The 17,780-nt window shown below is 37.9% G+C and overlaps 3 protein-coding genes and 1 long non-coding RNA gene across 4 annotated transcripts in view; 2 read left to right on the top strand and 2 right to left on the bottom strand.

Moving 5' to 3' along the window:
• Window positions 1–1,887: 1,887 nt before the first annotated feature.
• Window positions 1,888–7,890, bottom strand: plvapb (plasmalemma vesicle associated protein b). The gene is made up of 9 exons (XM_024278181.2): window positions 6,768–7,890; window positions 6,438–6,602; window positions 6,261–6,345; window positions 5,481–5,682; window positions 5,163–5,382; window positions 3,225–3,374; window positions 3,031–3,147; window positions 2,465–2,578; window positions 1,888–2,164 (listed from the first exon to the last, which is right to left on the bottom strand). The coding sequence occupies exons 1-9, from the start codon at window positions 6,972–6,974 to the stop codon at window positions 2,156–2,158; spliced, it is 1,269 nt and encodes a 422-aa protein (XP_024133949.1). The 5' UTR covers window positions 6,975–7,890; the 3' UTR covers window positions 1,888–2,155.
• A 2,067-nt stretch (window positions 7,891–9,957) lies between these two features.
• Window positions 9,958–10,803, top strand: LOC118598672. Its single transcript, XR_004947762.1, has 2 exons — window positions 9,958–10,095; window positions 10,497–10,803. It is a non-coding gene; the product is annotated as an uncharacterized LOC118598672 (long non-coding RNA).
• babam1 (BRISC and BRCA1 A complex member 1) lies at window positions 9,999–14,036 on the bottom strand. The gene is made up of 9 exons (XM_024278183.2): window positions 13,891–14,036; window positions 12,906–13,349; window positions 12,744–12,802; window positions 12,549–12,669; window positions 12,350–12,428; window positions 12,220–12,244; window positions 11,993–12,122; window positions 11,782–11,868; window positions 9,999–10,693 (listed from the first exon to the last, which is right to left on the bottom strand). Exons 2-9 carry the CDS (start codon window positions 13,332–13,334, stop codon window positions 10,493–10,495), a joined length of 1,131 nt encoding a protein of 376 aa, XP_024133951.1. The 5' UTR covers window positions 13,335–13,349; window positions 13,891–14,036; the 3' UTR covers window positions 9,999–10,492.
• Window positions 14,037–14,217: 181 nt separating this feature from the next.
• The window catches only part of ushbp1 (Usher syndrome 1C binding protein 1), a gene marked incomplete in the record, with an annotated part of 11,409 nt that continues 7,846 nt past the window's right edge, over window positions 14,218–17,780 (top strand). The window contains 6 exon segments of the mRNA XM_024278178.2: window positions 14,218–14,608; window positions 15,309–15,532; window positions 15,674–15,810; window positions 15,912–16,075; window positions 16,173–16,346; window positions 16,499–16,737. Of these exon segments, the coding sequence (XP_024133946.1) occupies window positions 14,603–14,608; window positions 15,309–15,532; window positions 15,674–15,810; window positions 15,912–16,075; window positions 16,173–16,346; window positions 16,499–16,737 (944 nt within the window).

Consider the following 17,780-nt stretch of genomic DNA (forward strand, 5'->3'; position numbering starts at 1 on the left):
GCTTTCTCCCCCCGACCAGCCTGGGACGGCCCCCAGTGCAGGCGCTGCAGTGGGCTGTCCCTGCAGGACTCTCCAGCACGCCTCATCCCTCTGATCGCTCTTTTCCTCTGCTCCTCTTTCATGTTCCAACTGATTTATTAGAAGTCAAGTGTTTAGTTGAAAGCAGGACCAATGCGTAAATGTGTCGTGCAGTGATGTATTCAGAGCTTTGTCTTTGGCTCAGGAAAGCTGTCATAAATACACATTTTTTATTCTGTCATTTGCATTGTTTGTCTGTGTCTTATTTTTTGCCCAATGTATCATCAGGATCAAAGACTGTTTGACATTCCCATTAATTTAGCTGGACTTCTGAGATACTTAAAATAGGATTGAAGTGTCACTATTTTTGAAAGGATCTGCCTAAATTCCAAGTAAAAAAAAAAAACAATTTAAATGAAGAAAATGTTTAAATATAAATAAAAATAGCAGTTTTCAATAAATGTTATGTAATTGGATGAATCAATGGGTACACTTTGGTCTGAGACGGATGAACGCTGTCCGTCTGCTTCCTGAGGTTTTGATTGGTGGCCGTCTTGAGGCTAAGGAGTGGACCAAACCAGTTCCAACCATGTGACTGGGTGTATGTGTTTGGGACTATACATGGAATCCAAAACACTTCATGCTAAACAAAGGATTTCCTGCTGACAGGAGGCAGACAAACTCACCTGTGAGCTCACATTCACCAGAGAGCCTGAACCGTTTGTGTTTCATGGAAAAGAACTCCAATTTTGTTTTTTTGTTTTTCCTTAGGGAAAAAATCTTTTTTTGTAATTCACACATTTCTGAAAGGAGTTTCATAAAAAGTGGTATAAACAAGATAAAGGGTCACATTTATTTTTATATATTTGTGGTCAGAGGTCATTCACATTTAGTAAAAAAAATGAACATAATGTTATATTTCCTTGAAAATATAAAATATTTCTAACACTGAAATTTATAAAATGTTAATTATGCTGGTTTTAAAGTCTCAATATGTGTTCTTTCTTAATTTGTCTATCAATATTTAACAAAAAATCCAAACAAATTGATAAAAAATTGCAAATAGATGCATCAGAAACACAAGAAGACTTTGAGAATTTAAATCTTTTTAATGTTTACTGGGATTGGCACTAAAGAGGACTGTTTTTTTTGGCACATTACTGCTACAAAATATTAAATATTTTCCACTTTTGTGTTTCACTCAGCTTGTAAAGATTCAATGTACATTTTAGAAACCACTACTAGGTTTTATTATTATCACATCATAGAATTGTTGACATTTTTCATGGAAGTTTATCACTTAAACATTTTCAGAAACCATAATTTCATATGAATCAAGCAGAAGTATTTTTTGATTTAGCAAAAAAGTACTTTTAAAAACCAAATTTAGAGATAACTTAAAAAGCTGGACTTGCATCAACTTGCAGAATCACACATCTTTATATTAGGCTTAAAACATTTTCTCAAAATGTAATATTTTTAGTGGTATTTTCTTTTTTTTTTTACATGGAGACTGTACCTTTTGTTCTTTTTGTGTTTGTTTTGTTTTGGTTCAAAATGGACCCACAATAACCATAAAAACCATGGCAGCTGTTTCCAGCCATGCATACTTCTTACCACATGCTTCTAAAGGAAAAGGAAGCCGTAAACATTAAGGACAGCTCCTGTAATAGCTCCGTTCTTGTAAAATATCCCATAAAAATGAACATTAGCCTCCTCGTTCCAGTTTAGTTTACCATAAAAGCAGCCGTTTGAGCCCAGACGAGCGGGACATTTAAGTGTTATGCTTTTGACCTATGGTTTTCGGGACACCTCATGGCTGCAGATGTAAGGATGCTGGAAATATATGAGAAACCAAAGAGAAGAGGCTGGGTTTTTATGTTTTATTAAGAGTTAATCTTATACCAAACACACAACAGAGCACGAGTGACACCAGAAAAAATGTACATCATCAACTTCACAGCTAAACAAAAAGGATTTTACAAGCAGAAACGATAAAAAAAATAAATTTATGTTGATATGAAAGCAAACTATTTACAGGTTGTACTGAGGAGTTTCATGGTGGGAATATATATACACGTTTGTTTCCTTTCAGTTCGGCGTTTGGTAACAGGCAGACACGGAAAGTGGGCTTATTTTAACCCATCTGAAAGACAAAGCATTGACAAAAGTTACATAATAAAACTGCTGTTTCTGGCATTGATGTTTTGACAATATTACAAAAAAGCCGTTTGGGATGTTTTATTTTGGGCCATCAGGAAGAAACATTGCTCACAATGTTACCTCACACATTAATATTCCTTTTATTGTTGAATTTGGTGCAGGAAACGTTCATCCAGGGAATTTGGAAGCAGAGATACTCGGTTTTTGCAGTTATTTGGCACAAACTAGTAAGTGTGAATATGAACTGAAATTGTTAAGACTTTCAGATGAGCTTCAATCTTACCGTGGGAGTTTTGCTGATGCCATGTCCCGGGTTTCCACTGGAGGAGAAGTTAGTAGGAGTCTGTCCACCCGGCTGTGAAGCTCCATATGGGACTCCAGTTCTAGATGGAACCCCCTATGAAGCAAAAGGATGTTTAGTTTTCAAAAGTATACAGCTTTTCTGACTCTTAAAACGTTCTAGATCTTAAAAACCATGTTTGTTATTCCTCTGATTTATCCTTCCTGTTGAAATTTCAGTGGCCCTGTGGTAGAGTGTCCGCTCTAAGACTGGAAGGTCATGGGTTCAAATCCAGGTCGAGTCACACCAAAGACTCTAAAGTGGCTCCCTGCTTGACACGCAGCATTAAGGGGTTGGATTGGGGGGGTTAAACCACTAAACGGTTCCTGAGTGCAGCTGTGTCTGCAGCTCACCGCTCCCCCAGGAGATTGGTCAAATGCTGAAAACTAATTTCGCACACCTAGATGTGTGACAACTGAAGGGACTTTAACTTTCAGGATCAATAAAATATTATCATCTTGTCTTGTGGTTCTGTTGGTCAGACTCATACAGCATGTGTGCACTCGTACCTTGTTAGACAGCCTCGTCTGCAGATCCAGAATCTCTCTGTCTTTCTGGGCCACCTTCTCTTCTTGGTTTTTCTTCTCTTCTCTCAGTCGATTTTGCTCAATCAGCAATTTCTCCACCTGACAAATTCGTACATTAGCTTTAAGACTGTCATCTACAAATAAGTGAAAGTAATGTGTCTCAAAGCATTATGAACCTTCTCATCATGCTCCCCTTGCTTGCGTTCTAACTCCTTGGTTGCCGTGGCGATTGCATCCTTCATCTTATCCTCGCATTGCTTCAAATCGGCGGACAAATGTCTACTCTGCACCTCTTTCTGAGAGGACAGGGCTTGAATCTCAGCCACCTACAAAAAAAAAAAAAGTCATATATTTCTTTATAAAGGAGACTTTCATGTCTCCAGCAGGAAGCAAGAGGTGTGCAGTTCACCGAACTTATCAGTCTGAATGATGCGTTCGCTTTCCTCTGCGTCACCGATAAGAGAATGCAGTGCAGATGATGTGACACTGTTATCTGTTCAGGAAGTTTATAGGATGGATTGTTCATTAAATTGTAGTTTTGTTACAAACAAGTGGTCAAATCAGCCAAATATGGCCACTTTTTGCTTCAGAGTAAAAGTAAATACTTAAATTTAGATTATTTGTCATTTTTAATAACTTTTTAGGTGTTAGGGTTAAAAGAACTGCATGTCAAACTAACCTCTTAGCATAACATTCTTTTAATTAAACTTCAATTACAAAGCACTTTGTCGCCACTAAAGACGTTGGAGGAAATCGAGTTGATTCATTCCTTTTTGTAGATGTCACTGTAAGTTTATTGCTCCTTTGTTAGTATAAAATACAGTTTTGATGAGTTGAGTTCCTTTATCAGCTGAGCCACATGCTTCACCTCTTTGACCTCTAAAGGACATCTGTCTCTTTAGTCATATTTCACAGGAACGATGTTGTGATTACACTTCCTCGCACCAGTGAATGGCTTCCCCTTTCTTTTGTTTTATGAGAAATGAATCAGAGTGCATTTATAAAATCTGACCTCGGATTTTTAAAAATCCACTAATTTGTCTTCTTTTCCATGGTTAAATGAATTCCACATCCAATAATTTTTATAAATTTGCTTTAAAAATTAAATGAGTTTGGAGTTAAATTGGGGCCAACATTATTTGAAACCAAATGCTAAATTTTTTGGAGTTTCACAACTCAAAAATTCAATTTCAAAATGTTTTTCTGGTTCAAATCTTTTTTTCACTTTAATCTCTTTTTTTTCGTTTTCATATCTGAAATTTTCTGTTTCTAAGCTTTTGGCCCCGTTGTGGCTCGTTGGGGCGGGGCTTATACGAAGGACCAATCAAAATCGATGAGGGTGGAAACTTCAGTCCCAGTGCATTCACTGACTCTGAGAACTGTGATAATTACGGTCAGAAAATGGCTGCTTAGTCTGTACTATCATAGTCTGAAGTTGTCCCAAGTTGGGTGTAAAAAGCTGAATTTTATGGCGCATAAACCATACGTCTAAAACGCTGTTCTAGCCTGTTCAGACAGGCATCGAAAACGTCCTTAGAAAAGGTCCAAATCATTGAAAACATCTTTAGAAAAAGTAGAAAACATTGAAAATGTTAAAATAAACGTTGAAAAGATCGAAAACGTCCTTTCTTAACATCCTGTTAAAGCCCCGCCCTAATGCGCCACAACGGGGCCAAATGTTTTGAAATTGAAATTTTCAGATTCAAAAAGTAAAAAAAAAAAAATAACCGTTGAAACTGAAAAAAAGTCTTAAGATTGAAATTTTGAGTTTTGAAACCTATAAAACAGAACATTTGAAGCTGAAAGCTATTAAGTTAATTTTAGAATAGCAAAAAGTTTCAGACATTTTACATTTTTTTTGGCCAAACACCATTTTTTTAAGCTGTTTCATTTGGGTTTCAAATAATATTGGCCCAAAATTAGCTCCATAGAAAAATTAGCTCCATAGATAAGTTGTGATGAATTGATTTATAAAAGCAAAGGTTTCCAAGGTCCACACCCCAACAACTACTTTTTAAAACCTTTTTACTTGAATTTGATCTTGATTCCAATAAAAATAATTTCTCTTTCCCCACAGGGTTCACACACACAAAAAATATTTTGCATTCCCAAACCTTCTTGCCGACATTGTCCAGATACATCTGGAACTTATTCTCAATGTCTCTGGACAGGTTTGTGCAGCTGCTTTTAATCTTCTCCATTTCCAGCCGCTGGCTCTCACAGGTGAGGTGAAAGGTCTGGTAGTGGGGAAACAGACCGCTGATGCGGTTCAGGAAGTCCCTGGTCACTGTCTGGATCCCGTCCAGAGAACTCGCAAAGTCCTCTTTGCACTTCCTAGTGGAGAAAGGGTGTGAAAGACCACCGTTTGAATGTAGGTCACGTACTGTACGTTCTTAGGCTCTCGGACAGCAGTGAGGAAGGCTTGATGGTACCTGGTGTATTCGTGGAGCTGCTCCTTAACGAGGGTGTTGTCTTTGCGCAGCCTGATGGCCTCCTGGAGCTGTAGGTCCCTGTCTCTGAGGGCGTTGTCCCTCTCCTGACTCAGATACTGAACAGTCTGAGTGAAGTTGGAGTCTATAAGGTCTATCTTAGCTTTCTGCTGATTGATGACACTCTGCAAACCCTTCACTTCGTCTGCAGATTTCAGAGGAAAACTGTCAGTACAGGTAAACCAAATAAATATAATATCATTTGTCATAATTTGTGACTACAAATAAGATAAAATCTGGAGTTTGTGCAAATTTGACTAAAAATCTTGAATTTATTTTTGTTTTCTTCTGATTTTTATGATCAAACTTCATTTATTTTCCCATTTCTGGTTCCAGGGATGCTGTTTTTATAATTGCAATACAAGTAAAATTCATTTGTTTCATGTTTTTTTGAATGCATGACACATTTACTCATTAAGTCATGCGACTTTTCAATATTTATTGGTTGGAAAATCTGTTAAAATGTGAAGTGGACACATGTTTTTCAATTTATGTTAATAACACCGGAGCTCCAGGGTTTATGTTCTTTGATTTACTGCAACTTTTCAACTTTTAACACGATTAATGTAATTCCAGCAGATTCTAAAGGAGAAAAGCGGCTTGTGTCTACGGTTAAAAAGTTAAAATATGTTTGTATTTAAGTGTCACTGACGACATCTTGGGTGTTAAAGGGTTAAAGTGTTATCTTAAAACAATAAGTTTGAATCCTCATTTGACTCTTACTGTTGGAATTGGCAGAAGGAGGCTGGATGGGCATGATCGGACACCGTGGCGAGGTCTTTATTGAAGCAGCTCTCTCATAGGAAGCCTGTAAAAACAGAAGATAACAAATAATGGGGTGTGAAAATGCACTGTTACCCAATAAAAGTGTATATTTTGCATATTTTAATGCCGACTCACAATTCTGATTCTAAGTTGCTGTTCTGTCCTGTTCAGCTTCTCGATTTCCTTCTCCAAAGCGGCTTTCTCAGCTGTCCGAGCGCTCAGCTGACTTCCCAAATCGGCTTTGTCCTTTCTCAGCTGCACATTATTGTCACTCAGCTTTTTGAATCCCTGCTCCAGCTCCTTTACAACAGACAGAGCATCAGCAGCATCAGCTCTGCATTCCAAAGCCAAAGTCACATCATCAGTCACATTTAATCCAAAAAATGCTTTTTACACAAAAGCTTGCTTTTAGATATTCTAAGAGAAATATAGACTAAAATTGCTTAATGGAATGAAACCACAAACCATGACCCTCTTCTCCTCTGCAGACTTCTCTGGTTGTCCATAGATGAGGAAGAGCACCAGGCTGACGATGATGAGCGTCTGGATGAGAGAGGAGAAGAAGAAGACGATCCTCATGTAGTAGCCGCAGCTCTTCCCTTTGGATCTGCGCAGGGGCTCCCTTCCCTCAAACGGGCCCAGTTTGGCCCGGGTGTAGCTGGAGCTGTACATGGCAGGTGGAGGAGAAATGGCTGCAGCTGGTTTTCGGCGAGCTCAGCAGAAAAGTGATGGCCCCAAAAGGAAAAAAAGAAGAAAAAAAAATCCACAAGGATTGCTGTCAGATTTGATATTTTCTCCAGCACAGATACAAGATATTTGAGATCTAGATTAAAATTAAAAAAAAAAAAAATAACTCCTCAAGTCTCTAAAGTTGTGCTGTGAGGATGCACAGAGCTTCAGGCAGAAATGGTGACCCTGAGATGTGTGAAGGGGCTTGGGTTTATAAAGGGTGCTGGAGGCTGACTTCCGGTCCATCCTGGCCCTCCCCTCTCCTCCCCTCTAACCCCTGTCACAGTACAACCTCCAAATGCAAAGGTTCAGAAATTTTCCATTTCTTGCACGTTTTTCCTCTTCTTGTACCAGTTTTTTTTTTTTTTTCTATATGTGCTAATTTGTTGAAAATTCTTGTAAATTTCACTCCAATCCATCTCATCTAGATTGAGCAGACTGTGAAATGATACCTCACTGAAAGGGAATTTTGAGCACCACAAATAAAATGTTGCTGGAAGACTGTTTTTAGTTGAAAATAACACATTTAAGATAACATTCTGTAATTGGTTTTAAGTTAATTGGAAGTTGGCACATTTTTAGTTACCCTGATCTTTCCATCATTTTAGTAATTATTCATGTCGTTTGTGTTTGTGCGTGATTTTGTTTTATGTAAAGCACTTTGAGTGATTTTGTTTGATTTATACAAATAGTTTGATTTAATCTTATCATTAAAATAGATGAGAATTTGTCTACTTCAATCAAAGCAAGGGTAATGCATAAACAATTAACAGAGGTTTACATCCTTACAAAGTCATGTCAGACACAGAAGAATTAGGCATCAAATGATTGAGAATGGGAGGAAACGAATTGATATAATCCCACTCACCATTTACTTTACATGAATTATCAATAATCGGTTCATAACTTCTAATCAGATATTTACAGACAGATCATTAAGAATCCTTAAGTATCAACAAAAGACATGGAAATATTAAGTAAAATCAAAAATATGTGCAGCTTATTTTTCAATAGAAAAATCAATAATTTAAATCATTTGGTGCATAATTTGCAAAATTATGATAACATCCTCATTTCCTATCGCTTATGAAGCAATAGAGATTTAACCCTATAAGACCTGAGGTGTCGTCAGTGACGCTCAAACATAAAATCTTTAATGTACTGTAATTTTTCAAACGTTAACTTGATCAACGCAATTCCAGCAGATTCTAAAGGACAAAAGCGGCTTACGGTTGACAGTAAATCAAAGAACATAAACAGTGGGGCACATGTGTTAAAGGGTTAAAAACATTTTGACAAATATAGATTAACGGTTTGACTCGGGCTCATAGCCAAAAGTGTTTACGTAAACTGTCACTGCTGATGATCTGTAACCTTCTCAAAAATGTCTCCAAAAAACTATAAAGAAACTCCAAAGTGGAGGAACACAGATTTGCTCGGATACGTGAGAAGATTGAAAATTTGGCTTCCCTTAAAGTTGTAAAGGATTTAAGATCATATGACTAATTTAGACACATATGAAGGAAAATCGCTTTAAGAAAGTGTATCCGCTGTCATTGTAGGGCCCTGCTCTAGAAAGATCATGTCTGATTAAAAAACAAATATCCTAGAGTAAAACTGACTTGTATAATGCCAAAAAAAAAAAAAACTTAAATGTTTCTGGAATTTAATTTTTTTTTTTTGAAGATTTCTTACTTTCTCAGACCCTTCAGTGATAGAGACTTCAACTTTTGACATGGGCTTGAAAGTTAAAGTTTAAAACGTGTCCCTGCAAGTTATTTTGGACAGTTTGGCTACAATTTGTAGCGGTGATCTATATTGTTTATGCTTTAATTTTGTTTTAAGACTTTAAACTTGATTCACAAAAAGAGAACTGTGAGCATCTCTAAATGCTTGAAGACAAGTGACAAAAAATGTCATCAAAACATGTTTTTTCCTACTATTTTTTTTATACTAAATAATAAATAAGCATATAAACCCCAAAAATATTTAAGTAAAAAGACTGAAAATTTTCACACATCTTAATACATCTACTTTGCTGAATATTTCATCTTTATCCTATTTTCTCTGTACCATAAATACACTAAAGGAGGTCATATAGATTCTATTTTACAACACTTTTACTAATATGAGATACATTTGAACTTCCTGACATTGGTTTCAATTCCTAGTTATTTTCTACTCCTATAGACGAGATGTCTTTGGAAAAAATATTTTCAACCAGGGCCACCTTTAAATATAGTACACATTGAAATCCCCCAGTGATGCTTGAACAATGTTCAACATTGGGAGTTAAGCAGAAAATGCCAAATAGTAACAGAAAAAAAAAGTTCTCCACCACATCCTGTCTGGTGGAAGTACGGAAAGGAGTCATGGCAGTGAAGGGCTGAGAGGATGAAAACAATAGGGACCTGTCATTCCTCAGGAATGAGGGAATAACAAATTCGCCCCGCAGCGCACAGACTCAGGGTCCCCCCCTCTACTGTTATCTCTGATGACGTGAGGACCGGTGGGGACCGCTGGGGAAGGGTGTGAAAGGGTAAAGGTCCTCTGAGCTTGGGGCTTTCCTGCTCCCCCATTGTCTCCCTGACAACCCGTCCTCATTTGAAAATAACTGATTTATAAAGTAACGTTGGAGTGACAGAAGAAAGACGGGGAGACGGCAGATAAGATCTGGAAGCAGGAACCTAGAAGGTAGAAGACTGGCACCTCCAGAGATAACCGACCAGACAGGAAGTGGGGAAGAAATACTCATTTTTTATACGCTATATCATTTATATATGATGTTAGGTCTGTTAATGACAACTCAACCAGTAAAAACGGAATATACCAGCTGTTAAAGAGAAGACTTACAACTGAGGCTCGATCCTCTGGAGGGAATTTGCTGCCACCTCCTGACAAAACCTCTCATCAAACACTCCTCCATCACATTTATCATTCTTGTTTTAATACTCGGAAACATTTAAAAAACGTGTCTATACATTGGGTTTAGTGCAGCTAGACTGGCAGGAGAACCACCATCAAGTCAGCCCAGAGGTCAAAAATCAAGGAGAAGCTTCAACAGGTACATTCTTTCACTGTCTGTGTGACTCGATGTAAAGAAGAAACAAGAAATTAATGTGAAAAAGTAATGAAGGGAAAATGTATAAAATAATATAATCATGATCATATCTATACAGGGATTAATTTATGAAAAAAGGCTTTTAATTAAAAAAAAATGACTTACACAGAAATCAGTTATTGATTGAAAAGGAAAAAGAAAAACACATGCTTTTAGTTCCTAATTTCTCATCAACTCTAATGAATCATTTGTTGCGTCTAAAACAAACATAAAGGCTTTGTTCTAAAGAACTACAGGCAGCAGAAACCCAGACAAAAACAATATATATTTTTTTTCTACAAGTACAGTAATAATATAGAAAAAATAACTAAAGTGTGAAGATTTATAAGTTTGTCCCTTCTTAGACTGTGGCTTCAGCATCCTCGGGGTCATCCTCCTCCAACAGGCTGTAGGACGCATGACTCTGGAAAGGTCTCTGTAGAGGGTGAGCCAGCAGCTTGGCCATGCAGTTGTGCAGCTCTATAGCAGGTCCACTGAGAGAAACCTCAAAGCGATAACACATGCCCTTTGAGTCCAGGTTACAGAAGGAGGAGTAGTTGTCCTGCAGGAGATAAAAACGTCGAGAGAGTCAAAGAGAGCTGTGAATCATTCAAGCATCTGGAGAGGGATCTTATTTTCTGAATTTTTGAAAAATAAATATATATATATATATATGCTGATAAAATAAAGTTTTGATTTTTTTATGTTTGCAATAAAAATAATATAGCTATCGTTTAAGTCAGGGGTCTGTTATTTTTAAAGCTAATAGAGCCCAGCTAGAGCAGCAAAGTCCCACTTCATGTTTAAAAAATACACTTAATATTATTTTGAACATTAAACCATTCAATTATAACATTTAGATTTTAAATATTTACCAGAATCAAAATTATGACAGGGTTATATTTTTCTTGAATTAATTTTAATTTCACCGTTGTCAGCAGCACATCCAAGTTCCTTTCAAAATAAAATGCACCCTGTGTGAAATTAGATCCTCTTGTTGCAGTAGATTTATTTAAATTACGGTTTTATCCATCGTCTCCTTTTACTATTGAATATAGACATGACAACATTTGTGTAGAATCTAATGTTTTTTTCATCTATATTTGCACATGCATTTATTTACATACCTTAAGGACTTTACAGAGAATACATTTTAAGCTTATTCTTATAATAAACCACTCTGAGCCCTGGTCTAAGTGAATTTTCATGTGAAAAATTGTCATTCACGCTCAAAAACTCAAAATAAAAAAACAATTGGAAACCTCGACACAAAGGACAGGATTACAGGATGAAGGATCAGATTCGAGAACAACATAAGCGTCTGTAAATAAAAATGACTGTTCAAGAAGTGCACACCAGCCCTGTACTGTTGCATTTGAATATGTTGCAGCAGCTGATTCACACCAATTTACACCAGAGCCACTGGAACTCTTTATAGGAAAGAGTGATATTGAAGAAGAGAATCCTTTTGATTTTCAAAATAAAACACCATGTGTGGCAGTAATTGTTGGAGTTCTGGCAAATTCTTTGAAGCTGCTGCTGTTGTGAAACATGGCGGTGGAAGGAAAACTGCTATGAACCATGACCGTCCTTTGAGCCAGGGCTTTACAGTAGAACAAAACATAGTTCAGATCTTTGAGCTCCACTCACCCTCCAGCTGGTCTCCTCGGCCTGTTCATCCACCCCATTGTGTAAATAGACCACGTCAAAGAAAAAGTAAGGAGACTGCAGCATTTTCTGGAGCAAAACACATGAAGAAAACGTAAATGACAACAACACAGGACTCACAACAACATAATACTTATGAAAAAGGAGAGTTTTTGGAGATGTTTCTGCAGATAAAATAGAAATTCTTACGTACACTGACAGCTTCCGGGGGGTTGAACTGTAGTGGTCCTGCATGTCGACTGTAGATGAGCAGAGTCCGCACCACATACGGAGGTGGAATGGTCTGAACATTTTCCACCAATGGCAACTCGATCTTTTGACGTCTGAAGAGGCACACAGACAGAGCAAATGTTCAAAACATACTACTTCCATGTGCTCATGTACAAACAGTCACGTTGGTTATTGTTAAGCTTTACTTACATGACATTAAGGAGATCTTCTAGGTCTAAAAAACAACAGTTAAGGATAAAAGTGCACACAAAAAAATCTGATTTACAATTGTATCCACTAAAATAACTTTCTTTTAATATGTGATTAAACAAAAGGATACTGAAGGACTCGCACACGTTGGTCTCCAGGTCATACAGACAGCTGCACAGCTCTCTGGGATCAGAGGTGAAGCCTGACAGCTGAGAAACAAATTCAAAGTCAACATGAATGAAAACTGTGAAAAAAATTTGTTTTATAAAGAAAAAAAAAAACGAAACAAAAAAACTAACAACACATGTATTAGTGTTAACTGTGCTCACCCAGAGGGCATCATCGTTGATGACGACAAGTGCAAATTCATGTCGTTTGTCAATCTTATGTTTCGTCCGCACAAACATCTCGATCATCTTCTGTGATATGTTCAAAGCGTTTGTTTTAGATCTAAATGAAAATCAATTCAAATTAAGCACAACTGCAACCGTTGGACCATCAGCAACTTTAAAATGATCAAATACCCATTAAAAGATTCCAGCTTTGGTAGGGACATCTCTTCAGAGAGATCTAAGCAAATAATCTGTGAAGCGACAGACAAAAGCAGAAGAGGAAGGAAATTAAAAAAGAAAGTCAATGTTTAACTTTTGTTAAACTTCCTCAATCAAAAACAAAAGCGGACTAACCACTTTCTCTGGGCAGTTTGCTCGAGGAACTCTGAGCTGGTACTCTGCTGGCGGAGGGCTGGACATGGTTAGTGCTGGCTGTTGTGGTGGGGGCTTTGGCCTGTCTTTGGCTGATACAACTGAGGTGGACAGTTGAGCTGCCGTGCCGGTCGCTGCTGCAGCTGAAGCAGCAGGACCTCCAGTCTGAGCTGCAGCCACTGAAACTGCGGTAGTGACTGAGCTGGGAGGACTGTCGCTGGTCGAAGCCTCTCCCTCTCCTTCTACGCGGCTTCCCACAGCAGACTGAGCCATGCTTTGGCTACCGTTGCCCCCGAGGCTGCCCGTACTGCTGCGGCGGTCCTCGGCACCCTCTGGGTTGGAGCGTGTCCGAGGTCGAAGCTCAACTGGACGCTCTTCTCCATCTGCTGGGCCTGGCTCTGGTGTCTCCATGGAAGAATTGGGATGCTGAAAAAAATAAAACAAGTACTTTGAATTGAACAAATAACAGAAAAATCTGATTATCGTCTCAAAATTAAACAGTTCTCTTATATTAAATCCATTCAATTCATAAGTTCCAGTTTTTCATTAAATATGATAAGAATCTAAAAATGAAAACTCCTGTTTGTTGTCCTCATCTTTTCTGGAACACTTTAGGTGAAAGAGCAGTACAGTCATTCCTCAGAAACATCTAAATAGCATTCATTCCAATCAAGATAATGTACAAAACGTGAGCTTTACACAAAGGGCAATTCTCGACAAAATCACGCATATTATTGTGTGATAAAAACTTTTCACAACAGAAACATTTTCGTAATTTGGTCCACTGTCTTGATAAAGCCTCAAAGTAGCATAAATTAACAAGCGAACACCTCTTGAGCTTGATAAGTTCCACAGATAAACACCAACTTTAGCTGTTAGCTTTGGTTAGCATGAACAAACACAGTACTATAGACTCGTTGCGTGTTGTAGAAATAAAACATATAAGTAAAAATATGAAAATACTCACCAGACGATTAGTTATGACTCGTTCAAGATTCCTGTATCATTCACAACGACGCATTTGAAGTCAAAAGGAACTAAACGAGCAGCTAAAGGTTTGTTTTGAACCGGCAAGATTCTAACCGGAAGTGATACAACCCGGAAGCGAAAGGCCTTATGGGTATTGAAGTTGACGCTCAAGAAAACTTTTTTTGTTTTGTTTTATGTTATCCCGCTGTTTTTGTGGTTTATTTTGTTGAAACAATAAATATAGTTATATTGTAACTAATAAAATAAAAATCGGCAATATGGTTAAAACAAGATAAATTACGTGTTTTGTCACTACAACGCTGAACCTTTAAATTTGTGTATACATTGAAATAAATGCAGTAAATGTGAGTTATTTCATCATTTAAATTAAAATTGCTTCTTGTTTTCATTGGATGCCTACAGTTCAGAATAGTTATGGTGTGTGTGGCAACTGTGGACAAAACAGGAAAAGGCTCAGAGTCAAGAGGAATGGGTGGGGATGACTCTCTGACAGTTTCCACTTACTTCATTCATCCCACTGAACAGCAAAGCAGACCGAAGAGAGCAGGCTTAAGCTGAGGCAGAGTAACTGACTTACAACATATTCGCAGAAAAGTATATTTGCAGAAAACAAAAGGACTAAAGAAGATTTTTGCTTTTCCTTCTATAAAAAAATATTTAAAAAAGGAGTCTGTTGCCAGCCACAAACCATGGAGGTGAGTCATTTAAAATAGATTTTTTTTTTCCAAGCTTTCCCTGGCATTACAGGCATAAATCCAGTGATGTTCATGTTTTATGCTCTTGAATGATTGTAGCTTTATTTTGAATCAAGAAATTAGGTGCACCCATTGTAAATATTACTAAATGTTTTCTTTTTTTAAATGGAACAACTTTTGAGCAACTTTTATATTCGCTTAGGTGCTTTTATGGATGATTTGTGAGCACTTACTCCTAAAGTTTATGTTCTGATGTGGTGATAAGTCCGAAATAACAGCTCTTGTCTGCTAAACTATCCACAGAATGCTGTTTTTGCAACCGACACTGCAGATTTGGAATTTTTTTGCCTGTCAAGGACGAAGAATGTAAAGCATTTTTACTGCTTTTGTCTGCACATGTTTGTGCAGAGTTAATTAAACATTTGTTTATTTGTTACAAATATAAATGCAGCCTTTTTGGGTGTAATGTTATGATTTAGGCGCTTAGCCAACATGAAAACAATGGATGGCATGTCCACAAATATTTGCTGAACAGGAAGTTGGACCTCAGGATGTTTTAGTTTCCTCCTTTTTCCGCAGTGCAAAACAATAGCTTTAACCAGTCTGAAATCTGCTTATTTGTACTGTAAATTACTGTCTTCCAATTCTGTGATAAATTAACACAATTATTCATAAGCAAATGCAACATCCTGCTTTCCAGGACTCAAGGCGGATCAGATGTGACAGCCTGAGTGCTGGCTCAGGGTTTGATCAGGAGATGCCAAACCCCTGTGACCGCAATGCCCTTGATCCGGGGGGTTCTGATCCGGTCATCAGCCTCGAACCCACAGCTGCAGAGGTGGCTCAGTGTGAAGCTGAAGTAGGCACCCTGCTTAGCATCATCGCTGAACTCAACAAGACAATGGGGTCCCTTAAAGCTCCAAGGTGGGCAAAGTTTTTGGCAATGTGCAAAACTGTATTTAGTATATAATAAATGTATAAGATCCTACTTTCAATTAAAAAAATACACTAGTTTCCACAATGCATAAATTATATTTATTTTACATAAATACCTAATTCTTGCAGCGATCCCGGAGAATTGAGGCCCTCCGTTCCATCCAGACCTCTGGTTCCAGATCTACTGTCTCATCGTCTGGTCAGATGCAGCTCAGAGAGTAACTCTCCCTCCGTTATCACCTCTAAACCTCCACTTACTGATCGAGGTTGGCGATGTTTGAACTTCATCTTTATGGATGTTTTACACTGAAAGGAGGAGATCCTCAGTAGCAGTTTAATTGATGCACCTCTGTTTTTCCACCTGTAGGGGGCAGTGGCGTTGTCTGGACAAAGCTGCAGGAAGTTTTAACATCAGTGGAGGACTCCATCAGCTACAGGAGAACCTGGGCTGCTCCTATCACAGCCTCTGATCAAGAGAAGCAAAAGGCTCACCTTAGAGCAGCTCATGAGAACTGGACTAAAGCCACACAGGTATAAAAACAGAAAGAAAAAACATTAAAAAAAATATCTTCAGTTCATGTTCATGATGTCCACAAAAATTAACCTACATGTATTTCTCTGATAACAGATGGTGGAGGAGATGGAGAAAGAGTTTGGAATATCATGTCCATTAAGTCTTCCAAAGGAGCAGAATGCAGAGGACCTGCTGTATTTGGAAAAAAAGGAGCCCGCTTTGACATTACAGAGTCAGCAGGAGGAACAGCAGAGCTCCACCAACCCTGCAGAAGAGGAGAAAAACAAGGTGCTAGGAGTCGTTTTTGACCAGTTATAAGACAAAAAAATAGTTTCTTCATCACTAAATGACTTTATAATAATTATGAACATGGTGATCATTTTGAACCATATAGTTTTAAGAGTACTACTATACAGACTAAAACAAGCGAGGTGTTTTAGCTTTCAGATCTCAGAAGGTCCCGGAGGTCCGGGAGTCTCTCTCCTTCCTACTTGCGTACGGCTGGAGGTTTTTGTCCGGAATGGGCCTCTCCTCCCTACCCCGGTTCACCGTTACTCCACAGAAGAGCTGCGAGAGCCATGACACCTCTGTCTGTTGGTGGCGATGGGGCGCCACTGGACTCGGCCAGCACATGCTCCAGCCCCATCAGCCCTGAGCCTGAAACCGAGCGACTGAACAGGCGAGTCAAAATTATAAAGCAGCTTCAACAGCTCACAGAAATCAACTAAAAAAAACATGTAGATCATGTATCCTGGTTCTTAATATGACCACAAGAATGCAAATTAAGTAAAACAACTTGTTTTGTCAGTGGTTTATTTTGTTGCCTAAATGTAAGTTCTTTTTTAAAGCCTTATGTGAAGTAAATACCTTTTTATCTCCTTTTTCTTTATTTTTTTTTTCTGCTAACGCAATAGAAGGTCACAAGCGAGTGTTTTTGACTGATCTAAATTATTCCAATTATGTAATACAAAAGCTCCATTTGTCAACAATTCTAAACTGTGTAAATGAGCACATTATAAGCAACATATGTTAAAACACAAAGCTAAAAACTTTATTTGAATTAATTATAGAGGCATTTTTTCACCCATTAGTTGGTCAGAAAACATTTTTACAATAAAGCTGTGATATAGTAGGGTTTCTTCTGGGATGGAAGTGAAACAAACGTAATAGTGAACCTATGAAACCACAAACACAGCTGAAATCAAACAAGACTGCTGCAACTTTGATGCTACTTTGCTCTTTTGGCTTCAGATATCAGATTTTGCAGAAATGCTGCAGCACAGCAGGTCTACAAACCACTTCAGAGGGTAAAACCGTTCAACGTCTAATACTACTGTTTGAACTAAAGAGGGAAGATGCCAAGTAGTTTCCACCACTCACTCTAAACCAGAGTTACTGATGTCACCACAGTCGGTGGGAAATTATTTAGTTTGTGCCAGACCCCTGCAGAGCAAAGCATTGTGTTTTTCCTTGTATTTAAAAAGAAAACAGATACATAGCTGATGTGCTGTCTCTGATTTTTCAACAAATATTACTAATTTTAATTCTGTAAAGTGGTTAAATGTCCAAGTGGGTCAGAAAATGAACCCCATGTTTATCCTTGTGGTGAATGAGTGTATGACAGGAAAAGGGTGAAAAAAACCTAACAGACTGAAAAACAAAACTTTTAAAGACCCACTCTAAGGAAAAGTGTGTTTTTAACATATTTTTGTGGCATTTTAC

Source organism: Oryzias melastigma, linkage group LG4, assembly GCF_002922805.2.
Source record: "Oryzias melastigma strain HK-1 linkage group LG4, ASM292280v2, whole genome shotgun sequence".
NCBI classification, from domain to species: domain Eukaryota; kingdom Metazoa; phylum Chordata; class Actinopteri; order Beloniformes; family Adrianichthyidae; genus Oryzias; species Oryzias melastigma.

Excerpts from the sequence above, each read along its gene's own strand:
- plvapb (XM_024278181.2), bottom strand. The coding sequence starts at position 6,974 with ATGTACAGCTCCAGCTACACCCGGGCCAAACTGGGCCCGTTTGAGGGA. Across the intron at positions 6,603-6,767 it reads CAGAGGAGAAGAGGGTCATG|GAGCTGGAGCAGGGATTCAA; the intron begins GTTTGTGGTTTC and ends TCTGTTGTAAAG. Across the intron at positions 3,148-3,224 it reads AAGGGGAGCATGATGAGAAG|GTGGAGAAATTGCTGATTGA; the intron begins GTTCATAATGCT and ends CGAATTTGTCAG.
- babam1 (XM_024278183.2), bottom strand. The coding sequence starts at position 13,334 with ATGGAGACACCAGAGCCAGGCCCAGCAGATGGAGAAGAGCGTCCAGTT. Across the intron at positions 12,803-12,905 it reads CAAACTGCCCAGAGAAAGTG|ATTATTTGCTTAGATCTCTC; the intron begins GTTAGTCCGCTT and ends GTCGCTTCACAG. Across the intron at positions 11,869-11,992 it reads ACCCCCCGGAAGCTGTCAGT|AAAATGCTGCAGTCTCCTTA; the intron begins GTACGTAAGAAT and ends GTTTTGCTCCAG.